Below are 24,688 nucleotides of genomic sequence, written 5' to 3' on the forward strand. Positions count from 1 at the left end.
CGGACATAGAGCCCTTGTCGTCTAATGTTCCCAAGTCGGCTTCCTGACGACTTGATTCTTCTCAAGCTTGTCGAGAAAGCTGCCGGTTCCCACATCTCTGCCACCCGTCCAACCCTTTTCTGTGTAGATCGGCAGCATGGTCCTTTCGATCAATGGTTTTGCGTGACCACTCCTGGCACTGTTGACCTCTCTGATGCTCAGCGTTTGCAGCTGATCTTGTTCATCGACGCCCAGGCTCTCTCGGTAGAGCCTCCACGAGGCCGGAAACGCTCCCCACCGATGACGCCAAACTTATTCCCCGTGCAGCGGTAGTCGTGATCGCCCGAGATATGTTCCGTGTTTCTGGCCAATCCTTCCGGCCCAGCATAGAACTGCCGGCTGGCGTCGCTCGTTACATTGGAGGGACATTCTCGTTGATACCCGAGGTCCCTAAGCGGATACTTCTCGTGCCAGTTCTCGGGTATCGGCGTGTACCGCCCATCGTAATTCGAGGGCAGGCCGTCCGGGAAGTACTGCTTGATTCTCTCGAGCGGCAGCGTATCATAGACCGTGCGTTTGGTCCGACCCCCTCCCTCGGCAGCCACGGCGGCAGGCACCGGGGAGAGGAGGGGGGAAGAAGGCCAGAGACTGGAAGAAGGCGGCGAGATGGGGCCATAATCTTTCTCCTCCGGGGTGGAATGTGCCACTTTGGTGGCACCGCCTGTTAGGTGACTGTAGTCAAGCTCAGTCTGGAAACTAAGACCAGGTTTATACGAGAAGTCAGTCGACTGCCCGGGCGGGAAGAATTTTGATGTCCGTCGCATCCGGGTATCCTGGCTTTCTTGCCGAAGGACCTTAGACGTGGCTTCGTATGTAGACGACTTAAATTGACGCTGACCTGGTGGGCCTGCTGTCAGGGGCTTAGGCAGTCCGGCTGCGGCCGCTGTTGCGCCGTACGTATGATTAGCCTGGCGGTTCTTGTATGGGTCTGGGGTTATGGATGGGAGGGAGAAAGGAGTGTCGGGACGACCGAGGCTAAGATTGCCAGTTCGAGCCCGTGCCAGGGTTTTCTGAGCAGCCTTTTGCATTGGATTGGGGTAGGAGGCCAAGTTGGTAAGCCCCTTGACGGTAATATGCAACGAAGCCAAGGTGTCTTCGAAAGCAGCGCTGTCGTCGTCTTCCAACCTGGCGGGGGGTGGCAAGTTACCTGAACGGGTGTTGGGCATCGACATCCCGGCAGCTGTAGCAGATTTCTCCTGTTCTGATAATGGGCTGACTGCCCGGTCGTAGTTTTGTTGAAGTGGAGAGTATTGCCGCAGAGTGGCTGCCGTGGACGGAGGCGAGACTGGTGCCTTAGCCTTGGGGGACAGCGACGTGAGGAGGGCGTCCGGTAAAGGTAAGAACGGTTCGCCGGTAGACAATCGCAAGGGCTGCGGATACCGATTCGTTCTGGGGCGACGAGCTGGTGGCTGGAGTGGTGTAACCGCCTTCGGGTTGTAAATAGAGCCGACTGTAGTGTAGGTAGGCTGCTTGTTCACGTCCGGGCCTATAGACGAAGATATCAACAAGTTAGACGAAGGAAGCACGGAATCTATCAGAGCCGTGGCCTTTGCAAACATCTTAGACTAAACTCCCTGGGGATGAAGATGGAGGAGTAGAGTAAGTGCGGGGTGTGGGAGCTGCGCGGCAGAAAGAAACAGTCTCAAGCTGTCGGGAGGAGGCGTCGTGATCAATACAGGAAACTCTGTAGGAACGTGGCTGGCGCGTGAACAACACAAAGTGTTCATTGTTTGGTGTGCGGAGAAAGGGATAATTGGCCAGTGAAATCGACGGTGTCGGCCGAGGACGATGATGGGGATGTTAGGCTGGAGAAGAGGGAGTGGAATTGACATACCATCTGACTTTAACATCTCATCCTTGTTTCTGGGACCCTTTGGCGGCTGGGAAGAAGACCCGATTTGGTTATTGGGACTCATATTTGCGGAAAGAGTGGTAGAGGTGCTATCGTAGGGCAGTGGACCGGGGCTCGGGGGGACGGAAGGCGCACGCCCGGAGGTGTGATCCATTCGTGGGCGAGGGAAGGTAGCGTTTCAAGGCGGCCAGCAACAGCAAGGAGTAGGTAAATAAATTTCCCACGTCCCGTGAATTGGAGTCACACTTTTTGCCCCGATGTTTGGAACATACCGTGACTGGAAGGCAGTAAGTTGTCTTCCCGACCGCAGGACTCCCTCCACAAGACCGCAGGAAAACGAACGGGAAATGATGGGGATAAAGCCGCAATGGCAAACCGCGTGCACTACTCAATGACGCCCGTAGTTCTTTTTCCCAAATCAGCCAGGTTGAGTGCTATGGATTTCCATCTGATGAGATAACAACGCATGTTCTGGATGTCGATGGGCGAAATCCGCAAGTGAAGAAACAGAGCCGAAGGGAAGGAGGAAGGACTAAGGAGAAGAAGAGAATTTAACGACCAGAAAGTGTGGCAGCCACTAGATAGTTCTTTCCCCAACGAGCTGGGAGTATTCAGAGACGGACCACGCGCACCGGCCTACGCTTTCCCTCAGCACTTCACTAGTGCACACACGAAAAATCCGAGCACCGCGAGTCGCGTTGGCGCGTGGTCAATATGCAGGCACAATGCTAACAGGAGGAAATACCCAAAGCATCCCTTCCGTGGTGATAGAAACGAGCACATAACGTCATTACGCCCCCAGTTCTTCGGCAAACCAACGGTGCCTGGTAGATCCGAAGGGGAACCGGTTATTCCGTGTAAAGCAAGTTGTTGCGGCTCGTGGCCGGGAACGGTACCCAGTCTGACGTGCACCTTCCTGTACTGCCGTCCAGCAGACAAAGCAGTGACACCAAGACTGAACACCTTTGCGCGGCTGAGCGCTACCTAGCAACCTCCCGTGAGAGCACTCAGAAGGAACTGGAGCATGTACGCGACGGGACTGCAGCGCGGATAGAAAGGCAGCGGGGGTATTCTGGCGAGCGGGATGCTGGCTGAGGAGCTCCTGCACATGGTGGCGAGTGCGACGATCCCGCTCGCTCCGTCCTCCGCGATGGCCTTCAATGGAAACATCCGTCGAGACCCCTCTAGCTTAGGTCGGACCACACCCGCATTAGCTCCATACCGTAGCCATCATGGAGCCGTTCAATTCTTCTAGGGCATCTCTAGCGTAAGATCTCCGAGCCCGAGTCCGAGCCCCGCGAGTTGGGTTGAACACGGAGGCACCCTTTGGCAACGAAGCAGCCGGCAGCTTCTTTACAATGAGTGACTTCGCCCTTATTTCCGCACTGTCTTGTCAACGAGTCTCAGGCATAAAATCTCATTTGGCCATTCTGGCTGACATGCTTTCAGCAATATTCGACTTGTTGGAGGATAATGAAGGGCTCGAGTATGTCGTCCCTACCGGAAAATAGGTGACGGGGAATTGGGACTCCGGGTCGTAAGTGTCATGAGGAGTGTCGAAAACGATGAATGTACGCAAATCCCATCTCTCCGTTGCCAAGAATCTGGTCGCAGAGTGGCTATTTTGCACGTCAGATGAGATCAGATTCTTCCTTTGTAGGATCTCAAGAGCAATGTGACGAGTTCTTCGCTGGAGGTCTATGCTTTGGTCTAGTGAGGGCTACTGGGCAAGACGATGGTAAGAACTCGTTTCGCGTCTGTCCTATTTCGAGCTCGCCGATTGTTTGCCAAAACCTTGCAATAATGCAGATGCTTCGGACCACGATATAAGACGACAGGTTGACATGTCCCTCTTCTGGCTTGAAGGTGGTCGGTCGGAAGGCGATGAAGGTCGAGGTCAGGTGAAATGGAGTCGACCGAAGTGGGGGGTCAAAGCTCGCTTATCATTGGTCCAGCGATTCAGCCTTGGTACTGTACCTGAGATGTAAGTAACCCTTGTGCATGTATCCGTAATCGTGGATAGAACCACCACACCGACCCTCATCGGGCCACAGTTCATTGAACTAGGTTACCTACCTTAGTGTTCTCTCCTCTCCTCTGCCATCTAATATCTAATGCCTAAACTATAACAGGTTTCTTTCTAGGCGCTATGATAGTCTTAAAACCTGCATAGACTGGCCGTAGGGATGCTGCGGCTCGCACTAGTGTCGTGTAAATCAGTATTATTCGGACCATTGTTGGCGGGCATGTGTTGGTCGGAGTATACGCAGGCGACTGTACGCTCAACCATCATCAGCGTGTTACATTGACTGCAGGTCGTACGTGTGGAATGGCAAATTATTGCTCGCTATTAAAATGCCAGCACGTTCTTTTGGGTGAGAAACTTTTCCACTTTATGCAAACCTTGGGGAGAAGCTGTCGACGTTGCTCTCTTGGTCTCGTTCCCTTGGGGTTGAATCGCAGTGTGTGACCGGCCAAGTATGAGAGACTCTGTGTGCCAGAAGCGCGGGTAGGCGTCGTTGCTTTCGCCAGAAAATTAACGGAGGCCGTTCCTTCTGTCCTTCCTGTGACAGAGGGAGGTGTGGGCGAGTAACATGCAACTTCATCATTGAAGTTCCGGCACATCCCAGAACGGTATTTAGCGTTGGGCCGTGCATATTTTCTGGAATAACTCTGGCGGAAATCTTTCCACACGTTCCCATTGGAGTCCTCTCCCCTCGAAGTCTGTTGCACAGCATCGGGGGTTCCGCCCACACCCCCCTGCCAACAAGGGCAGGCATACTGCGTACGGATACAACCAGAGCACACTATATAGAAGATGCGGCCCACAAATGTTCTCGTCGTCTGCTGCGTCGCAATGTCGAGCCGCGGGCGGCGTTGGACGATTGCTTTTGCGGGGTGATGGTGCTGTGCCGTCCAACTTGACAGCCTGGCGCTTGTCCCTTAGAGGGGCAGTTTGTTTGTCCAGAACGTTCTCGTCGTCCTGCCTGCGTCGGTCAGGGAGACTGAAAGGGAAACCTGAGGTTTCCTTCCTGTCTATGTTACCTGGATTCATCCAAGGCTGGCGAGGGCGAGGTATCAACCATGAGCATCTCCGTCTCTTCCTAGCTCAATGTTCACCCTGTTGGCTGCCTCCCTACCATTCTGTTTGTCTGCTGACGCGCGGCAGGAGATCCACTCAGAGCCTGCCTGACTATGCACCGAACAGGATTGCACGGGACCTCCTGCAGCGGTGCTCACCAACCCGTCAGCCACATCGTCGGCCTTTGCTCCACATGGCAGGTTTGCCTTGTTCAGTTTCCGGAGGATTCGGGGCCTGTCTCAGGTAGAGTCTCCATGGCTGAACGCTTCGTAATTAGCGCTCGTCTCGCACACGTCTATCGCTAACTTGAATAACAGGAACTGACTTGGCTCTGCTACTAGGCTTAGTGCTTATTCCCGAGTGTGATGCCCGAGATAACCTTAACGCTACGGAACCCTGGGGCCACACCCCCCAAATGGACGGATTTGGCCTGGACCATTCATGGCTGGCCGCGCTCGACTCCACTGCTTGGCTGCTAACGGTACCCTTTTTGCGTCTGACTGAGCATGGCCGATTTGCTGGAGTTCCCCGCCCCCCGAAACCCCAAATCCGCCTTTCACCTGTTCTATGCTTTGCAGCAGCCTAAAGAATCCGTAGCTCCCCTGCTGATCGTCCCGTGCTCCCAAGCCAAAAGTTCCGTCACTTTGCACTTGCCTCACCGAGTCGTTACAATCCCCCTCAAGACAAAGAGAATAGCGAGGATAGAGATCAGATTCTATCGTGTCATGGATTACACACACACATACTTCCCCGGCGCTCCGCCGTATCAGTTTATGGGATCGCATATCCCGCCGCTCACGCCTGCGCCCTCCAACTCGGTAGCTTCGGATGAATTCAACACCACTTCCCCTCCGGTAGGTTGCGCCCCAGCCTTGCCAGCGAAAGCGCTGCAGAAAAAGAGGAAAGAACAGAAAGAAGGAAGGAAGGAGGAAACAGCAAGATGCGACCGAAAGCGAGCATCTCGCTCTTTTGTATTCTTGTCGGCGGTCGATAAGCGGTCCCTTTTTCGCGCCTGCTAGCCTGTCAGACTCCGCAATTTTGTCCGCCGCCGACAGTAGCGCGCATGCTTGCGGGACAAGAGGGCTTACACAATCATTACTCAGGAGGTCTACGAGCAGTTCCCCAACGGGATACCTCATGAACAGTTCCAAAACTTCGACAGCTACGTCCAATTCAATGCCGCCCAGGCCTTTCCGGGGCCACCGACACCGCCAGGTCAGCATCCTGCACATGCTGCTGCAGTGCAGCCCGGTAACGGCGTCGTCCGTCAGCCCGGCCCCACCGCCGAGATCCTGCCCGTCTCCAATGCCGACCTCGACGATCAGGCGCAGAACCGCAGACAGGGCTCCAACTCAGAGGAAGACGACCTGACACCTGCTCAATCAAGACGCAAAGCCCAGAACCGCGCAGCGTATGTACCCGAGACACACACCTTCCGCCCTCATGTCACACAAGTCCTATAGGCCGAGTCCCCCGCACTGATATCATTATCGTCGCCTGACATCCCATCACTCTGCTATCTCCGTGGCCTTGCACTGCCCTATTTCCCAAGGCATGTTTGCTAACACCTAGCGCAGCCAACGGGCATTTCGGGAGCGCAAGGAACGCCATGTCAAGGACCTCGAGAGCCGCCTGCAGCAGCTGGAACAGGCGCAGCAGGAGGCCATGTCGGAGAATGAGCGGCTGAAACGAGACCTCCAGAAGATGAGCACCGAGAACGAGATCCTACGTGCGACGTCGATGGCGGCCGCAAACTCGGGGCCGCCCGGAGCCAACGGAGCGCCGACGACAACAGGGCCCATGTCGTACAACCCCACCGACTTCTACTCCAACGTCCTCCAGAACCACGCCAACAAGACGCCGAGCCATAGGATAGTCACGAGCGACAACGGGGAACGCCTGCTGGCGGCGGGCGCGACGTGGGAGTTCATCATCAACCACGAGCTGTTCAAGCGCGGGCTCGTCGACGTCGGCCAGGTCAGCGACCGGCTCAAGCCCCAGGCTAAGTGCGACGGCCAAGGCCCGGTGTTCGAAGAACGAGCCATCATCGAAGCCATCCAACAAAGTGTTGCCAGCGGCAGTGACGAGCTGATATAGCGGAAGAGCGCTCAGCCACTTATCCGGTCACGGCGTTGGCCTCTTCACTCTTCCCTCTCCCCACAAATGATGCGACGATGACGACTATCTACGAACTGCTGAGGTGACGAGGACGCATTGGGACGCTCTATATCTGAGGAGTGTGTTCTTCAAAAATGGATGGTTCCGGGTTCGGCCACGGCGGCGTTGGAGCGGGAATGGTGTTCTTGATGGTAATGGAAGGGGGTTGCGTATGGACGTGAGCGATATCTCAGGCAAGTCCGCAGTTCTTCCCGGCCCTGGCACCAGATCAAGCCACAAGGTGCTGCGAGCCCAAGCTGTGGGACGGAGTCTGTAACCGGAAGTGAGCGTGCTTATTGTTTGCAACTTTTCTCCCCAGGATGGGCTGTTCGCGGAACATGCTACGGAGTTTCGGAACCTTGACGGCTCAAATGTACTCGGGGGTCCTGGGTGATACAGGAGAGGCGCACGGCTAGGCCGAGCATGGGACTTCGTGTCCGCTTGGAGAGAGGGTTTTTATCTTTGACTCGATTCGCGGCCGGGGGGCGCATACGTGTTGTTATTGCCAGTCAGCCTTTGATTTGAGACGATGAGACAGAAAAAAAAAGACAAAATCCCACTCCAACTACGCATCTTCCGCCGTCTTCGTATGCAACTTTCAATGTTATCATGATGAGTTATCCTACGGAACCCGGGTGCTAACTTTATACTAATCTGACTAGCTGGTATCTCGAGAATGGGGAAAGATAACGGGGAAAAAGAGAAAGGGAGAAAAAAAAGGGGGAAGGGGAACGGGAAGAAAAGAATGAACGCCGCCCAGATACTCCTTGCTAAGGGTTCCCATCTCACTCTATATATATCCCATCCCATTACCTGTCCATGTGTGTCCATTCCGAGTCCCATGCCGATGTTGCGCCGATCCAAGCCCCGTGTCCTGGCGCTGCCTGGCCCCTTCGTTATCCCATACGTACATATGCATTACAGGCAAGCAGCCCCGTCAGCTTTCTTCGTCGTCCTCGTCCTCATTCCTCGTCCCATACTCATCATGTTGATAACAATAATACCTATGCGCTCCCACATCCCAGTCCAGCGCTGTGGCCGTCACAAACCGTTTACGCACCGTTCTGTGTCTTGAGCGTTCCCAAGCGGTGAGCAAAAAGCGAGCGGTCTTCCCTCACTGCTTCTTCTTCTCCGCGCCGCCATTCACCTGCATCGAAACATCCCCGTCCCTCTCCTCGACCCACGGATGCTTGATCGTCAAGCACCAGATATCCATGTAATCGCAGATGGTCACAATCACGTCCACCACGAAGCTCCCGTACACGCCCACCGCCATGCCCAGCATGCAGAACATGAACGCCACCTGGTACACCCCGTCGCCGAGCGCCGACGGCCAGCCCAGCCACGGCACGGGGCTGTGCTGCAGCAGCAGGGGGCCCAGCGAGTCCACCACGCCCCAGGCGAGGGGGACCACCAGGACGTTCCAGTAGGGGAAATCCAGCTTGACCAGGTGGGCCGTGATCATCTGGCCGACCGAGTAGGCGTTGACGATGCCGGCGAACAGCACAAAGGGGACGAGGTGGCCGTGGAGGATGGTGGGCTGGAGCCAGAGGTAGGCGACGACGAGGGCCCAGGTGGCGAAGAAGGGGAGCAGGCCGACGAGGGCGTGGCGGGAGCGGTCGCCGCGGGCGCGGCGGGCGCGGATGACGTTGCGGGCCGACTCGACCGTGTTGTAGACGAGCACGACGGCGCCCTGCACCATGTACCACTCGGCGAAGGAGAGGGCGTAGAGGCGCGACGGGACGCGGAGCCCGCCGGGGAGCGCCTGCGGGATGCCCAGCGTCGCGAGCATGCCCTGCTGCCAGAAGGAGCCGCCGCCGAGGTAGCCCGTCAGCGCGTACACGCCCACCAGGACGAGGATGCCCTCGACCGGCCCGTTGACGATGCCCAGCGTGAGCGTCTTGGTGTGGTACTCGTCCCACGTCTGCACGTAGAAGGTCAGGAGGCTGGCGAAGAGGGTCGCCACCGTTTTCCAGCCCTGGCCCATGTTCTGGCAGCCGGCGAAGATGAGGACCTCGAGGGACGTGTTGAGCGCGTCGACGCCGTGGTCGAAGAGCTCGCCTAGCGGGCCGGACTGGTGCGTGCGTCGGCTGTGTATAGTTGACAACCGTCCTGGTTAGCTTTTTTCCCTCCCTGGATTCTCGTCTCAAAATCGGATCTAAAAAGGCCTGGCTTACGCTTGTGTCCCGTCCACTGCGTCAAATGTCTGATACAAGAACAGTCCCGCGGCCCAGCTGTAGTAGACCCAGGGGGGGCAATCCTGGTCGAGCGTCGGGTTGTACCAGAGCAGTGTTAGGAAGTTGGCCACGACGAACATGAAGCCCGTCAGCGTGATGAGGTTGGGTGCCATGCTCATAGGGAAGCACTTGATGACGACATTGGTGTAGAAGGGTTTGAGGATGTAGCGGGAGGTGAGCGAGTGGTCGACGCCCGAGTACTTGTACTGCCGCAGATTTGGCAGGTACTCCTGCCGTATGTAGACCATGTTGGCGGTTTGTCTGGCTTTGCGCCGTGTATACCAATGGCGGTATATACAGATGAGGGTTCGAGCTGAGGCGTACGGACGAGTCTTGACCGCTCCAGACGAGAGGACATGCGTTGCTGTATAGCTCCCAGGAACTCCGGTTGGTTCACGATGTGCGCCAGGTTTGAGGGAACGGCTCGCCAGGCGCGACGGGAGAAAATGAGCGGAGGGGAAGAAAGTGGAAGAACAAACCAAGTGGATTATCAAAGGACCCTCGGGACCTGGATTTTTTTTTTTCTGCACATTGCCGGGTTGGGGACTCGGCAAAGCGCGCCGCGCGCCATCCGTTGTCGGTCGCGACCGGGGACTGGCCAAGCAAAAGCCGGGAAGTGCGTCATGGTCATGCCTGGATTCTGCCACCCACACCCACTGGACGATCAGCTGGACCAGAGCTCGTTCATCTGAACGCGCCCAGCTTTTGCTTATTGGAATATGTCGCACCCCTCATGCGCGCTCTCCATTTTCTTGTCAGTTTCGCGATGCACTATCTCATCCTCCACCTTTCCATGAGCTTGGTTAAGCTTTCTCATTAATTGGTTGTCCGAACACCAGCCCCACCCCGTGACACCCCTCGAGCCCTCCCGGTCTTTCTCGACGCAGGGTGAATGAATCAACGGGTTGCCAATTTCCCGTTTCACCAACATTGTAACGCACCACTTTTGAGCAACGACAGAAGATATCCTACTACGACCTCCAAGTGATGCTGCCATGTTGCACGGGAAGCCTTAAGGTTGTCAACAGCCTTCCTGTCACTTCTGTGTGTACTGTAGCACTAAGAATTTATCTACAAACCCTTCTTGCAGATTTGGGATTAGAACCTTTCCCAGAAACGATCAGCTTAGTCCAATGCATTCTGGGATACCCTTGTTCATGTCTGCGGTCCGGATATCTGGTTTGAACCAGGGTTCTTGAGCGCCGCGAACGCATCAACCCCGGAACCCCATGTGAGCCATGGTACATTTGCCCTGAACGGGAGCGCTTCAGGTGCTCGTCGAGGCGGTAAACTTCCCCATCCGGCAAGCGAGATTAACTAGACGAACATGCGGACATGCACGAGGTAACGTGCATGCCTTGACCTCTCGACCAGCAAAGGCCAACTTGCTAACTGACTGTACTATGCTTTTTCTTGCTTCACATACCCTCAATTTAAGCCAACGGGTCGTATCAAACATTGTGGTAGTGCCCAGAAGCCTAGCCATGCAGCTATCTACAAGGTATCTCGCTCTCGCCACTTTTAAACATGTACGTGCCACCTCGGCCTGGGCGGGCAGGCTGAACAACACTCCTCAAACCGGATCGGTCAAGAGATGATGCGCACCCAGATATTGCATCGCCGTCTGCTGTTTCGGTATCGATATCCTTAATCTTTCTCCCGTCGGTGCCTCAAATATTTCCCCACCATACTAGTGGTATTTGTTTCACTTCGCCAACTCCTAAATTCTGGCGTACTTCAGCGGTAACAATTTCTCCTGGTCACCTCAAAGCTTGGCGGTCTTCGCGATAAGCTTCGTGCACGATCAGTCAACCGCCTTGACTCTCCCTTTGCTGTATCATGTCCATCAGCTCGCCGAAGAGGATGAGGCGCGACCAAAATAATCTAGAAGCCCCCGTCATTATAAGCCCAAGTTGGCGTCCAGAAACCCAGTCGGGGTTCAAGCCGCTGAGCCGGAGGGCTGCGGTTAGCTCGCTTGCCGTGTATAAAGGCGGTATTGGACAAATGAGAGCAGGGTGCTCCATCTAAAACCATCGTGTTCGTATGGATTTACATTCCGTAGCCCGTCCAGTTAGTCGTCCATCTTTTCCAGTGACTAGACCGTTACAGCCGTGCACGTGGGGGTCAGCGGGCAGTAACGGGGGGCTGGCCCCGAGACGGTGACCCACAACTAAACTTACACACATATTTGGATACCGGCTTAAAAGATAAGTTGAGCTTGGAAGCCGACCTGCCTTTTGCATACGAGCAATACGGAAGTAGTGGACCATGATCCACGACACCGAAGCTCCAGAGACTTGGGCTTTGACCTTTTAACTGTGAAATGCGCCGTGTTCTTGGCAAAACAACAAAGTTGGCCAATAGTGCACTTTACCCCCCTGCGAGGCCTGAGATCGGTACTTCTTGATACATTGTCGATCAGGTCAACCAAGTCGGATGGATATGTGAGACTCCTGTCATAGCAAGTATTATGAAGTATTTGACAGGTCGCCAAGAATCTGCGCATTTCACGGTTAAGGGATACCTTTACTGTGCCTTCAAGTATTTATTTTCGTTCCCCTCCACGCTTTTGCATCCATGAGCTCTCCACGCTCCAATCTGCAACCCTCGTCGAGACCTAGAAAAAGCGACTGACGCTGACATCAACCAAGCGCACAAGCAGCCGCTTTTTTTATCCCACAAGGATCCCTGGTAACGGCCCCAGCCTCCACTTGGCATGGGGAAGACCATCTTCTGACTGCCACCTCAACTACACAGCCGGCCCTGTCATGGCCACCGCGGTTGATCGCATGGATGTTTCGCCTTCCCTCCGTCGCAGTGAGACTGAACAAGAAGCCGGTTCTGCCAATGACTCTTCGCAAGATGTAGAAAAGGTGTGGAAGACCTGGGAGCGCTGCGTGACTGTCAAAAAACACAGCGTCGTGAAGAGGGAACTGAGCACGAGCGGCCTCATGCTTCTGCCTAATGGCAAGGTCATGTACCCTTACTGGGCCCAAGAACGACTGCGGAACGAGGCCGCCACACTCCAATTCGTTGCGTCAAACACAAAGATCCCCGTACCCGGCTGCCGGCTCTACAGCAAGGACGGACTGCTGCATCTGGAGATGACGCGCATTACCAATGGGGTACTTCTCCTGGATGTCGACGAGGAGCTGAGAGCGGCCGCCGTCCAGGCCGTCGAGGAGCAGATGAACTCGGACATTCTGCCGCAGCTCCGTTCGCTCCGTCGAAGCTGCGTTGGAAGTGTAGACGCTACTCTTCCCGTCTTCCCCCCGCAACGAGTCTACGGCATCGACCGACGAGATTGGCCTCGGATAGCGTCGGATAGCAATGAGTTCGTGCTCTGCCACAATGACCTGGCACCCCAGAACATCTTCGTGGACCCTGACAACTTCCAAATCGTCGGAATCATAGACTGGGAGTTCGCTGTGTTTTTCCCCCACTATTTTGAGTTACCGCTCTGGAGGGAGTTTGAGTGGGCGGCCGGGAAGAAGATGTACGATGAGGCGAGGCCGCGTGAACTTGGCTTCTTCGGACTCACGACGGATGATTTGCGAGACTGCAGAGTTGCATCGCCATAATTGTAACCATACGTTACAAGGAGGCTATAATATGCCAGCTGTCCATCACCAGGGCCTAGAGCTAACCAGGTTTGCATATCCAAGATAAGATATTCCAATGACTGCGCACAATGTTATTGTAGCTCTATCTGGGTCTTCTCAAACTGGGACTGGGGAGAACAACAGATGTTTTGCTACGCGTGGTGTCGTTGTGCTCGGCCTGCACCTATGTCCGAGCCCAATCACTGACATGCCCACCACCATATTAAAAGTTCCCCTCCAGTAAAAGTGGAAGTCTATATATATATTTATAAGGAATAAGACCATGGATGTTGTGACGAGTGACCTACGAATGAGCGGGACTGCGCCCTGTGCATCTTCTCACCGAGGAGTATGCTTCTGGGTGCCCGGCCCACAGTCCGGATGGTTGCATATCTCAAAGGGATTCGCTTTACAGTTGAAGCACGAGTGCTTCCGCTTATGCGAATATTCTGTGCCGCAATGATAACATGCCGAAGTCGGCATGGTTGGCTATGACACGATAATGTTCTGAGTGTAAGATGACGCCGAAGGGTCTAGTCTATGAGAAAACAGACCGCTGAAGAATGATGTTTAGCGAGAATGTGTTTGTGATGACGGCGAAGTCTCGTGGTTTTATAGAGCTGAATTGACTGTCATAGGCTGTCTTGGGCAGCTAACAAGCCAGAGATTCCCGTTCTATTGCGTCGAACTCGATCGTTAACTAACAACCCTGTTCACAAAGGTTCGCGCTATCGACATGCCTAAGCACCTCTATGTTGAGTATTGTGACTCCCTCAGCAATCCTGGGAAGGCATCATCTATGGAGGATAATAGCGGCCGGTTTCAACCTGTCAAGGTAGCGCAAATGGAAGCATGGCTGCACGAAATGTGAGCGTGCAGTCGCCAGGTGAGCTCACATTTTCCCCGCATTGATAAAGCCCCCCTTTTTCATGCCGACCAGTAGAAGCATGGCATGCTGTTTATTGACGTCTGTTGCCTGTTGTCCGCTGCATGAGGATGGGTAGTACCAAACAGGCCGGTCGAATGCCTGTGGCCGGCTGTGTGACCAGGCGCTCTTCACCGTCAACCTGAGCTGCGTCGACGCAAACATGCAAACAATCAAGGCCCCCCGTTGAATAGTAGCAAACTTATTGGATGTCAGCTTGAAGAATTCACCGAAACTTTGCATAGAGGCATGCATGCTTCACATCGTCCTTGCATGATGCATCTCTGCGCTCACAAAACCCCCCCCCCCCCCCCCCCCCCCTTTTTCTTTTGCGAACGTCGTGTGAAACATATTTGACGTTACTGAAATGCGTAGCTGCAGAGCCCCATTCGAACCTGACTCGATGCAACATTCACCCAGTGAACTGGCCAATGATCACAACTTCCGCCCAGGCCGAACCTTGCTTCACCCCCCCCCCCCCCCCCCCCCCTTGCCCAGCGCCAGTGCTACCGGCCCAGTTAACGTTGGCCAGTACAGGAATATATCGCACGCAGACACTTACATATAAGTCCCGCCAACCAACATGCTGGGAATAATCCCTGCAATTCGATGTCTTCACAAGGTATCAACCGGTGCCTCTTCCAGTGGCTAGGAGCGCAGGTAATTGTTGGGTTTGGTGGCTTCGAGCAGGGGGGGTTACGATATGTAGTACGTGGCAGCGGTCGGAACAATCGTATGATTCGACCATCGCATCTTTTAGCACGAGCAGTCTATCAGCATAGCAGTGCAACCCCCAACTCGAACCCACGCCCCCCGCATAACTCGTAGTGCTCCTCAATTTTGTCAACGCGAGAAAGAATAACGCCACTCCATTCAACCGTCATTAAGCAACAGATCCCACCACGAGAGCCGCCACGCCTTCCTCCTCGCTCCTCACCGTAATTTTGGTCGTTACGCCAGTCTTGGACGAGTACGCCATCCGCACGTTGGCCACCACCGTTCCGCCATTGACCGTCTTCCCCAGCAGCTTCAGCGTGTGCGTCGTCTGGTTGACCGGCACATCCGTTCCTTCCAGGGGCTGGAGTGATAGAGCCTTGGCCAGTTGCTCGGTCGCCTCTGTTTGCACTGTTAGCGAGCTTCATTCTACGGACACTGACCGTTTCAAACATACCCGCTATGCTCTTCATGCCGCTGAGCGCCAAGGTCTCGTCGGCTTCCTCTCCCTGGGCACCCACTTTCTCCCATACGTGGGCAAAGTTGCTGGCGAAGGTAGGAATGACGTAGTCACTGCCCGACAGATCGAACTCGGATACCTCGTACTCGTCCTCATAGCCGCTCTCTTCGGGCTCGTTGGTCGTGGGGTCGATCTCCTTGCTAGTAAACTTGAGGACGTTGGAGAATGTGCTGACCGGCATGGATCCCTCGCCATTGACCTTTCGGAAAGCCACATAGACCTTGCCAGGGACGTCTGTCTCGAGTTTTTCGGCCTGGACGATAAACACCTCCTCGAGCTCCTCTTCGTCCGACGGCGTCGCCACCACTGAGACATTCTCTAATACCGTAGCAGGGAGCGTGTTCTTGATCTCGTACTGCAACACAACGTGCTCCTTGAAGATGTGCTTGATAACGCCAACCACGTACTCGGTTTCCGCTTCTGTGAGCTCCACCATCGGGGACGACTTCAGGACGCTGCCGAATTCCCTCATCTCCGGGATCTGCATCAACTCCTGGGCATACTTCTGCGCCGCTGCTGTGGCGGACGCGGCGGCTTCGGCAGCCGACGGGACAGCCTTTGTGGGGCCAACCTTTGGCGGCTTGAGAGACGGGGTGGTCGCCGTAAGCTTCTTCGTCCTGTCCTCGGCATCTGCCTGCTCGCGCGTGACGACCGGGATCTTGGAGATATCGAACGGTGTCTCGAATGCCTCCTTATCGTCTGACGTGACATACATAACCAGCTGGTGCTCGAAATAAGGCAGCGCAAACATGTTATCTGTATCTTATTAGAATGACGGCAAAACGAGATAGAGAGCAGTGGAAACTGACCGTTCTTGACAAACCTCGTGGCCAGCTCGTCCTCCTCATGCATGAGCCTAAGATTGAGCGCAGCACGATCCCGGACTTCGTCATCGACATCGTCCAAGCACCGCGTGAGCAACACGTCGACGCTCCGCTTGACCTCGGGATCCTTCTGGCCAACGCCAAACTTGGCGAGTGCCGTAACAGCTGCCGCACGCACGATGGCATTCTCCAAGACAACCCGGTTATAGATATACCGGATATACTTTGTCGGCTGCGAGGTCTTGGGGCCCTCAACGCCAAGCAGGTGCAGGATCCGGACAGCCAACTTTGTGAACTCGCAGTCCTCAATGAACTCGCAGAGGTGGGCGAGCGCCTCTTCCTTGGAATCGGGGACAAACTTGATCAGATCGAACATGCTCTCCACCACAGCACGCTTGAACTCGTAGCCGCCTTCATCACGCAGGATACCGCTGAGGAACTGGAGCATGCCGGCCTGCTTGCTGGGGAACTTGAGACAGAGGGTCCGGATCGCCTCGACAATCGTGATCTTGAACTCGTCGGTGATTTCCGACATGAATCCGGAGATCTGCTTCATCAGCCGGTCCACGCTGGCCTCGTTGCCAGTCTTGAGCAACGTCGTGATGGCAAAGGTGGCAATCGAGCGATTGCTGTTAGAAATGAGGAGCTCGATATCCGGGTTGCAAACATTGACGGCGTGCGGCTTGAACGTGGCGAAGTTGTGGAGGATACGAAGGGCGGCGAATTTCGTGACGGCGCGGGGAGAAGTGAGGAAGAGCTGGAGAACGTGGACAGCCTGCGACACCTCGGCGTCGGTGACGTCGCGCATGTCGCAGATAGCCTTGGCCGCCTCAAAGTTGACCATCTCGCTCTTATGCCTGAGCCAGCCGTCCAGCAGCTGCATCATGGGCTTCCGCAGCTGGGGGTCCTCTTCGGCCAGCTGGGCGGCAAGACGGACGAGCATGACGATGGCGGCCGGGTTCTTCATAGCGCCGGCCGCTCCGAACTGCTGCACCATCTTGACCAGCGCCATCCTGTCGTGCATCCGCATCTGATACAGCAGGCCGATGGCGTGATACTGCGTCATGGTCGAGTTGTTGACAGGGAGATTGCCCGAAGACGACGAGAAGCCCAGAGAGAAGCCGCCCGATGATTTTGTGCTTGCCGCCGCCTCTTGGGTCTCGCTCTGCCACCGCTTCACGACGTCCCTGGCAATGGGGAGGAGATGGTACGATGACACAAGCGCCGACGACGATACGGAAGGATTCTTGTCGACGATGGCTGTTTTCATGACACGCTCAATCGACTGAACTGTGGTGGCCTAGCAAGAGTCAATGTCAGCGCCCGCTAAGAGACCAACCCAGGAGCCTGAGAAGGCGGACGGCTTCCTACATCGATAATGCGGCAGAGGGCCCGGATGGCGTTGGGTCGGTAGATAGAATCGGTGCTACCTCCCGTATCCTTCATGATGGTGCTCGTGACCATGATAATGTCCTCGGCGGAGCCGGCCAGCTCCTTGATGACCAGGTGGACCATCTGGCGCAGGCTGGCATCCTTGTTCTGGAAGAGCTTCGAGATGCCGAAGAAGAGCGTCGTCGCTTCGGTGGTCGGGAATTTCTCGCCCGTGTAGAGGAGCAGGGCGATCTTTGTGAGGAGAATGCGACATCTTCGCGGCTGGATGGGTGACGAGTTGAAGAGCCGAGCTGCGGACCACCATTACTGCAATTAGCTGCTGCTGCTGCCTCCGCCGCCGCCTGCACACGGTCTCGTCTCGAGGCCCGCTCACCTTCCTGGAAAACCTGGGTACGGTCGATTTTGACCAGGCCGGCGTCGGCGTCTTCGTCCCTCTTCCCGTAGCTCATGGTGGGTAAGACGTCGCAGGTGGCGCTGGGGAAGCTGGAGAAAGTCGGGCTCAGTGACAGGAGCCTGTATGGGAATCCAACAATCCAACTCGCGACGTTGCCAATTCAGTGCTACCAATGGCGGTCCCCCACCCGAGCAGGGGTGCTTGGTTTGTGCACGGACCTAGCCCCCTTGGGGCACTTGCGGGAGGGTCACCTGAAAAGTCACATGGAGGAATTATCAATATGTAACATCGTTCTAGCGATGAGTTTATACGTTCACATCACGCTGCAGCCCGTCACAAGCGGGCCCATAGAATCTGCCTAGCGCTGGGATGAAACATGTAATTATATATGTTACCTAAATGCGGCAATGCGTCGACGAGAATAGGCGTGCAAACCAGGCAGCGGCATGTCGGCTGCAGAGAGAGAGAGAAGGTAACGAATAGCATGACATCAAGCGACTGTCGGTTCCGTCGCTGGCACTGAAGTCTGGGATTCCGGTTGTTCCGGTTGGGGTCCCATCTCGGGCTCAGGCGCTGTCAGAGGCGCTGGTGCAGGGAGCGCCGGCATCCCCTGTGGGACTAGTTCCGTATTGATCGGCCGGCCAGCCTCATCGACATCGGCTTCTTTGCGTTCCGGGTTCTTGCCGACCGCCATGACGGCTTCTCTCTCCTTCTTGCCAAGTACCACAAGGTCAAAGCCCGGAGGCAGGTTGGCATCGGCTCTGCAGAGCAGTTGCATGTTAGTACTGTGTCAACGGAGGCGCCACGGACAAGAAAGTGCACCCACTTCAAGAAATCTTGCTTCAACAACCGCGCCTTGTCACGCAGAGCCTGCTGGTCGCGAGGCCGTTCAAAGGGGATGGTGCCCGCCTTGATCTCCTTCTCGATGGTGCTCCACTTGCATGCATAGGTATCGACGGCTTTGACTAGCAATCTGACATCGTTGCGCACCCACGCTGAGCGCACCTGCGGCTCTCTGGTTTTGCGCGCCGCGGCTGATATCTCCTTAGTCCGCTCTCTCAACGCGTCAAGATCGGGCTCGTCTTGCGTTCCAGGCAAGGGCGGGTACTGGGGTTGTACAATAGAGCCGGCTGGCGCAGTCGCCGGAGCGGTTGCGGGAGGAACGGCGGCAGAACCCGCAGCAGCGCTTTTCTTACGCCTCGTCCTCGGCTTCTTCGCTGGTGGCGCCGACGAATCCATAGCCCCATCACCGGCGCCTGAGGTTTCGTTTTGGGCGTGCCTCTTTCTGCCCGAGACCTGGGCAGCTGACTCGGCGTACATCGAACCGTTGGACTGAAACTCGCCCTGGTGTGCAGACTCGGCGTACAGCATACCGGCGGGAGAACTCGTGAAGCCTGGGGGGTACGGGATTCTGGGCGCGGGAGGGTAGGAGCCCGGCGGCAGCTGTGTACCATCGTCGTACACCGGAGGCCCCTGCTGCTCTAATTGCTTCATTCTCCGCAGAGCATCCATATCGTACGAGAGCGACGGATCCCTGGAGAGAGTTAGCCAGCTCCCACCGGGAGACAAGACACAGCCGACGTACCCTGACTCGGCCCGATCAAAGGCATGGGCCATTGCATCAGTCTCCAGCTGAGACCGGATGTGCGATTCGACCCTGGAAGAGGCTTCCGAAGCAGAAGTTGCGAAAGGCAGCAGCGCGTCCCGTGCAGCCGAGCTTTGCTGAAGCGATGTCTTAATCCTCTTAAAATATCGCTTGGCGAAGTCTCGCAGGTTGACAACAAACTCATCGAACGGATACGTCTCGTACATCTGGCCGAGGTCAAGCGTAAGACCCTCGACCGGCGTGCTCGGCAAGATCTTGCAGATCGAAGTGAACCGTGTGACGGTGCGATCTCTGGCCAAAGTATTTGCGTCGAGACCCACACCCGTAATAATAGGCTTGAGCTGGAGAGCATCGATATTGTCCGCCAAGAAAGCCTCGACTGCTTCAACAGACACATTGCCGTCACACCAGATCTTGGCGACGTGCTCACGGGCGTGGAACGGAGCACGGCTCTCGTTTTGGAGTTTTTGAAGGGTGAATATCGACAGCTGTGTCCTGATGGTCAGGACCTGCTCGATGAAGTCGTTGGTCTCGTCGTCATTGCTGTCAGGATCCTCCCGGACGAAGAAGTCGGGAAACACAGAATCCCAGGCCTGCAGCAGCGGCAACGGGTCCTGTTGGTGGATCGACGAGATCTCGTCAAGGAGCGAAGTCAGGTTAGCGGCTGAGACGGTCCTGAACACGGTGTGCCACATGGGCGAGCCCCGCAGGAGCCTCATGGAGTCGGCAACAAAGGTCGGATCCACCACGGGGTGGGAGATGTCGGGCACATAGCGAGAACGGTAGGCGTCAAAGGCATCCTTAAAGCCTCCCCGCTCCGCCTCCCACATCTCAGCATCTACGGCGTCATCGCATAGGTGAGTGAACAGATCATCAGAAGCTGTAAATAGGCGCGGCAGCATGGCAGTCATGAGCCGCGACCGAGCAGCCTTCCGGCTAGGCGTGTCCTCGAGCTCAGAAATGATGGATGTAGCACGCGCAGGTGTGCCGAAGGCGGGCGCTGGGGCTGCCTCTACAGGCGCCTGTTAGCCTTGGGGGTTCTGAATGTGGAGCCTGGGCAAAGGGACAGACGTACTCTGCGGTTCAGGCTGGGACGAGTAGGTGTCGGTTACGGCGAGGCTGTTGATACTGGCCATGCTAGATGCCCTCACATCTCGGCGCGTTCCCCGGCGGGCGACTTGTGGCACGTTCTGCCCCCGCAGGCCCTTAGCACTGGGGACGGGTGGCGGAAGCATGGCGCCATCTTGCGAGCCCGTGATGGCCGGATCGATGATCTGGTGGTACCTGGGTGCCGGAGCCAGGCCCTGAAGTTGGTCTTGCTCTTCCTGCTGCTGCTGTTGAGGGGGCTGCGCTTCTTGTTCTGGCGGCGCTGCGTTATTCTGCTGCTGGCGCGTAGAGCGGCGACTTGGGCCTGCAGCGGGGTCCGGCGCTGAGCGCGACGTGGTGCGCCCTCTTCCGCGTCCGGACATTGATTCAATTATGCTTAAGCTCTCGACTTAAGTGATCGCGGAGCTTAGTGTGAGAGGGTGAATGAGACGCAGCGGTTGAGAAGGGTTGGGGTTAGGGTTGTAAAATCAGGAATCGAAGTTGTTTTCAAAGATTTATCTTTGGGTGGCAGCGGGAGGCCGCGTCGCACGACGGAGGCATGAACCTGCATTATTGTCACGTGATCTCACACCTCCGGCTCGGAAACAGTTGAAATTTAGTGTAGGTCCACCTCTGCTCTCATCACGCAAGGCTGTCGAAGTTTGCCAGACAGGTCACGTGCGCCGCTGCGGGGCCAGCAATCTCAGCCCTACCATAATACACTTAGAGAGCCTAGAGTGTCATTTAGACGTCACTTGGACAACGATCCTCGAATGGATGCCGATGTACACCTCTGCCGGGGGAAAAAGCAGACATTGCCACCGCCAAGCCACCAAGAACGCCTGCAACTGAAGCTTAAGTGTACAATATATCAGTGCAACAAGGTGGGAATATTAATGGTTTATTGCATCAGGGCCCTGCAGGGGACGGAAGGGAGCCTATACCCTTCGAAAGAAGTCACTTCGTATATTCAAAGTGTGACATCTGATTCGAATTGTATAGGTGGCTTGGGCTCGGTGGAGCTGTCTGCTTTTTTCCCCCGGCAGAGGTGTAGATCAACCGCCCTGTCGTCGTGTGGGTAATCATGAGATAGGGTCGCCCGAATACAGACGTCCTGGCGGACCGGAGAAATACCGTCCTACCTTAGCTGCTCGACTCCGCGCGATTAAACCCGAATTACCTGCGAGACCCGTTGTACATGATAGACTGGCAGAATCCGAGGTGCCTTTGACACAGAGCTAACAACTAGAATTAAGAGCTTTTGGTTCAGAACTCGCTACGTCATAGCCGTTGCGTCAGGCCTCGCCCGCAAAGATACAGGAAAAGAGTGGCGAGGAAGTGGACATGGCCGAGTTGTTCGAGACAAGCGAAAGTATACATAGTGCACATGTCTACTTAAACTTTCTTAGCTACCCTCCTCTGGCCTCTTCCCACCCCTCTCCATGCATCCTCATCCTAAATAATACCTTCCAGCAGAGACCACCAATCATTGAAGTCACTTTCCCGTAACGACAACAGTCTGCTATTTAGCACTGACTGACCTAACACAGGTATGGGCCTGTTCCGCTCATCACTTAGGCGTATCGAGAAATTCCTGCTAGAGGAACTACAATAATCCGGGCGGCGAGCACGGCATATCCCGAGACAGATCAACATCGGGGAGTCCAGACCTTTGGGGGTTGCAGAGGCCCAACCCGCCATTCTCGTTGGTCGGCATTTTGTTCCCTAGTAGCAAAGAGAAAAATGGGGGCGAGAAAAGAAAAGAAAGGAGGCAAATAGCAATCGCAAACTGAAATCGGTCAGGATGCGGAATAAAGGGTTAAAATTCTATCATAAATCGAGAGACCGGCAGTCAATAAGGGAAACTTCTCCTGTCGGGTTGGTGACAGGTGTTGGGATTCAGGGCTTGTATCAAAAAGATCAATTCACGGTAATGATCTTATAGCCTTGAGGGATCTTCCTCCTTCAGAGGGCTGATTCTGGTGGTTCTTTCCCAAACAGGTGTCCCATAACAACGTCTAGATGAGGTACGTAGGTTTGGCTGAACCAACCACAAAAACCATCACCAACAATAAACTTTCTGCTGGCTAGAATTGTAATACATAACTTAATTCTTAGTTACCTTGCAGAGGGCATCTGGAATTCTTCCCAGATCTCTAATCCTTGCAACAGAGCTTGTGTAAGCCTGCTAACTGCGCGGCAATAATCGACCTAAGTGGGGCAGACCGCAAGGTTGTTGGTGACGGCCTCTGACAAGTAACATTATACAGGGCATTACGGGTACCAGCGTTTTCGATACCCGTCGGCCAAAATTCCACGGACTCTACGAGGCGGAGGTGGGTCCCGAGTCACCCGCTGTGTACGGATAGTTCACCCGGTCTCCATGATCACGCCAATCCATGGCTGGGCATCCATGCGTAACTACAGTGGCTCATAGCGCCCGTAGTTGCATGACACCCTACTTTGCGTGACCTCAGTCCCCCATGCCATGAATGCGGTGTGGACGATGTGGAGTTGCTCAGCAGCCATTGTCAAGCGCTACTAGCCAGTGGAATCATTGACGCAAGCAATCCCTCGTGCTCCTAGTGTCGTTGCACTTACAACTGATTTTGAGCCTGCCGACCAGTCACAGTTTTGCCCGGAAGCGACGTGAACGGGGACACAGCTGTCGGCCGACCAAGTCGGAGACGGAGGGCCAAAGGCGAGCTGTTAGTAAAGTAAAAGCATAAGGTTATACGATGAAATTTCAGGCCAAGAGTAGTAATTACTACGTTGTAAATGTTTTAGACATTTTATCTTCTGATTTTGGGCAGATGGAACACTTCATGCCAGTATTGGCTCCCATTATCCTCTGTCCCTCTCAACTACCGAGCTATTCACCCTCATACGATCCTGGGTGCCCTTCCTCTTCTGGCAGCATCTCGGTACAGCAAGCACCTTCTTCCCTATATAGTCGGCCGGATCTATCGCAAATAGCAAGTACTCGTTGGCATAAGCCCCACCATGGGCAAACGGCCCACTGTCAATCTCCAACTCAATGATATTGATCTGTAATACCTCCGGATCAGGATCATCGGCAGGGACCAGGTGGTCAAATGTAACGCCGTAGTAGTTGATGGCTCTAAATAGTCAGCCGTTAGGAATAGAGGAGGCCATTACAATAGTGCAACACCAAAGCGACTGGTTAGCAGCACTCACCTGTATGGTGTTTTGTCCGTCACCCAGCCCAAGTATTCATCCCGTACAACCATGTCATTAGCAAGCTCCGGACGTGCATCCCGTCCATATACTGTCCGATATACCAGCTTGGCAATCTCTGGCCCGGCGGGCTGCGGAAACACCACGGACAAGGGATCAGTTGGCCACGATGCTTGGGAATGAGTTTTTGAATGGCAACTACGGGACCCTCAATCTGAATTCTTAGAGGCTTCTCGGGTGGCGGGGGATGGAGAGGGTGAGCGGGGTTGCTGATGCAAGGCGGGATGTGAAGCTCAAAAGCCATGGAGATCAAGGGAATCGATTGTTGGAAGAGCGAACATTGATCGAGCAGGAGAAGGAACAGCTCGACGCGAAAAGACGGGTTTGAAAAGCAATGCTTACTAACGCAATTTCCATTCTTGATGCCTTAGGTATGAAGTCGAGCTACAAGAGATCTCGCTAGGTCATCACATTTACTGCGCTGCGCAGCGGCGAAGCGTGTGCACAGAGTGGCCTTCCCGACTGGCTCGTTGAAGTTGGACAGACCACGCAATCCCGTCCGGGCGCCCATGAATAGCTCCCGTCGTTCCGGCCCGCACCCGGACTGATCGAGAACTCTATCCATCCCAAAAAGGCCCCGGGCACCGAGATCCAGACGGGCGGAATGTGGCAAGATTTCGCTAGTGGTAGGTTACTGCGACAGTTTAAACCGCTTTTTCCAGACCAAACTCCGCATTTTCTTCAGGCTGCAGGGAGCCCCGTTGGCCATACATAGAGAGGCTGGGAGAAGCAGAACTTCATGCTGAGAGGCTCATTGGCAACCCAAGACGTTAGCCTAGCGAAAACAACGCATTTCGTCGCCGCAATGAATCCTTCCAACCGATCAACTGCCAGTACGGCTTAACTGCCCCGCGGATAATGACAAGCTCGCATGAACCCTGGTAGCAAAACAGACTCGTAATAAATCATTCTCCTTGGCAAGCGGACAAGGATAGCGCATGTTCATGTGTTCCACCTTTGCATATTGCCGTCAGAGCTACTCATGGTTGATAAATGACTG

At 55.2% G+C, this 24,688-nt stretch overlaps 7 protein-coding genes across 7 annotated transcripts; 2 read left to right on the forward strand and 5 right to left on the reverse strand.

Annotated features, from left to right (window-relative positions):
* Positions 1 to 197: 197 nt before the first annotated feature.
* MFIFM68171_02398 (uncharacterized protein) lies at positions 198 to 1,955 on the reverse strand (the record flags this gene model as incomplete). The annotated part of the gene is made up of 2 exons (XM_071057820.1): positions 198 to 1,525; positions 1,874 to 1,955. The coding sequence occupies 2 exons, from the start codon at positions 1,953 to 1,955 to the stop codon at positions 198 to 200; spliced, it is 1,410 nt and encodes a 469-aa protein (XP_070913921.1).
* A 3,743-nt stretch (positions 1,956 to 5,698) lies between these two features.
* YAP3 (AP-1-like transcription factor) lies at positions 5,699 to 7,070 on the forward strand (the record flags this gene model as incomplete). The annotated part of the gene is made up of 3 exons (XM_071057821.1): positions 5,699 to 5,827; positions 6,077 to 6,384; positions 6,551 to 7,070. The coding sequence occupies 3 exons, from the start codon at positions 5,699 to 5,701 to the stop codon at positions 7,068 to 7,070; spliced, it is 957 nt and encodes a 318-aa protein (XP_070913922.1).
* Positions 7,071 to 8,244: 1,174 nt separating this feature from the next.
* EPT1 (Phosphotransferase) lies at positions 8,245 to 9,615 on the reverse strand (the record flags this gene model as incomplete). The annotated part of the gene is made up of 2 exons (XM_071057822.1): positions 8,245 to 9,220; positions 9,308 to 9,615. 2 exons carry the CDS (start codon positions 9,613 to 9,615, stop codon positions 8,245 to 8,247), a joined length of 1,284 nt encoding a protein of 427 aa, XP_070913923.1.
* Positions 9,616 to 12,156: 2,541 nt separating this feature from the next.
* On the forward strand, positions 12,157 to 12,948 carry MFIFM68171_02401 (Aminoglycoside phosphotransferase domain-containing protein; the record flags this gene model as incomplete). Its single annotated transcript, XM_071057823.1, has 1 exon — positions 12,157 to 12,948. The coding sequence occupies one exon, from the start codon at positions 12,157 to 12,159 to the stop codon at positions 12,946 to 12,948; it is 792 nt and encodes a 263-aa protein (XP_070913924.1).
* A 1,829-nt stretch (positions 12,949 to 14,777) lies between these two features.
* On the reverse strand, positions 14,778 to 17,793 carry SEC21 (coatomer subunit gamma; the record flags this gene model as incomplete). The annotated part of the gene is made up of 5 exons (XM_071057824.1): positions 14,778 to 15,010; positions 15,066 to 15,884; positions 15,938 to 17,252; positions 17,324 to 17,634; positions 17,718 to 17,793. 5 exons carry the CDS (start codon positions 17,791 to 17,793, stop codon positions 14,778 to 14,780), a joined length of 2,754 nt encoding a protein of 917 aa, XP_070913925.1.
* Positions 17,794 to 18,228: 435 nt separating this feature from the next.
* Positions 18,229 to 20,813, reverse strand: MFIFM68171_02403 (Myb-like domain-containing protein; the record flags this gene model as incomplete). Its single annotated transcript, XM_071057825.1, has 4 exons — positions 18,229 to 18,499; positions 18,565 to 19,272; positions 19,324 to 20,356; positions 20,420 to 20,813. 4 exons carry the CDS (start codon positions 20,811 to 20,813, stop codon positions 18,229 to 18,231), a joined length of 2,406 nt encoding a protein of 801 aa, XP_070913926.1.
* Positions 20,814 to 23,274: 2,461 nt separating this feature from the next.
* On the reverse strand, positions 23,275 to 23,932 carry MFIFM68171_02404 (SnoaL-like domain-containing protein; the record flags this gene model as incomplete). The annotated part of the gene is made up of 3 exons (XM_071057826.1): positions 23,275 to 23,551; positions 23,629 to 23,759; positions 23,831 to 23,932. 3 exons carry the CDS (start codon positions 23,930 to 23,932, stop codon positions 23,275 to 23,277), a joined length of 510 nt encoding a protein of 169 aa, XP_070913927.1.
* Between the last annotated feature and the right edge of the window lie 756 nt (positions 23,933 to 24,688).

The sequence above is a fragment of the Madurella fahalii genome (genome assembly GCF_045866475.1).
Source record: "Madurella fahalii IFM 68171 DNA, scaffold_1, whole genome shotgun sequence".
Lineage (NCBI taxonomy): Eukaryota > Fungi > Ascomycota > Sordariomycetes > Sordariales > Madurella > Madurella fahalii.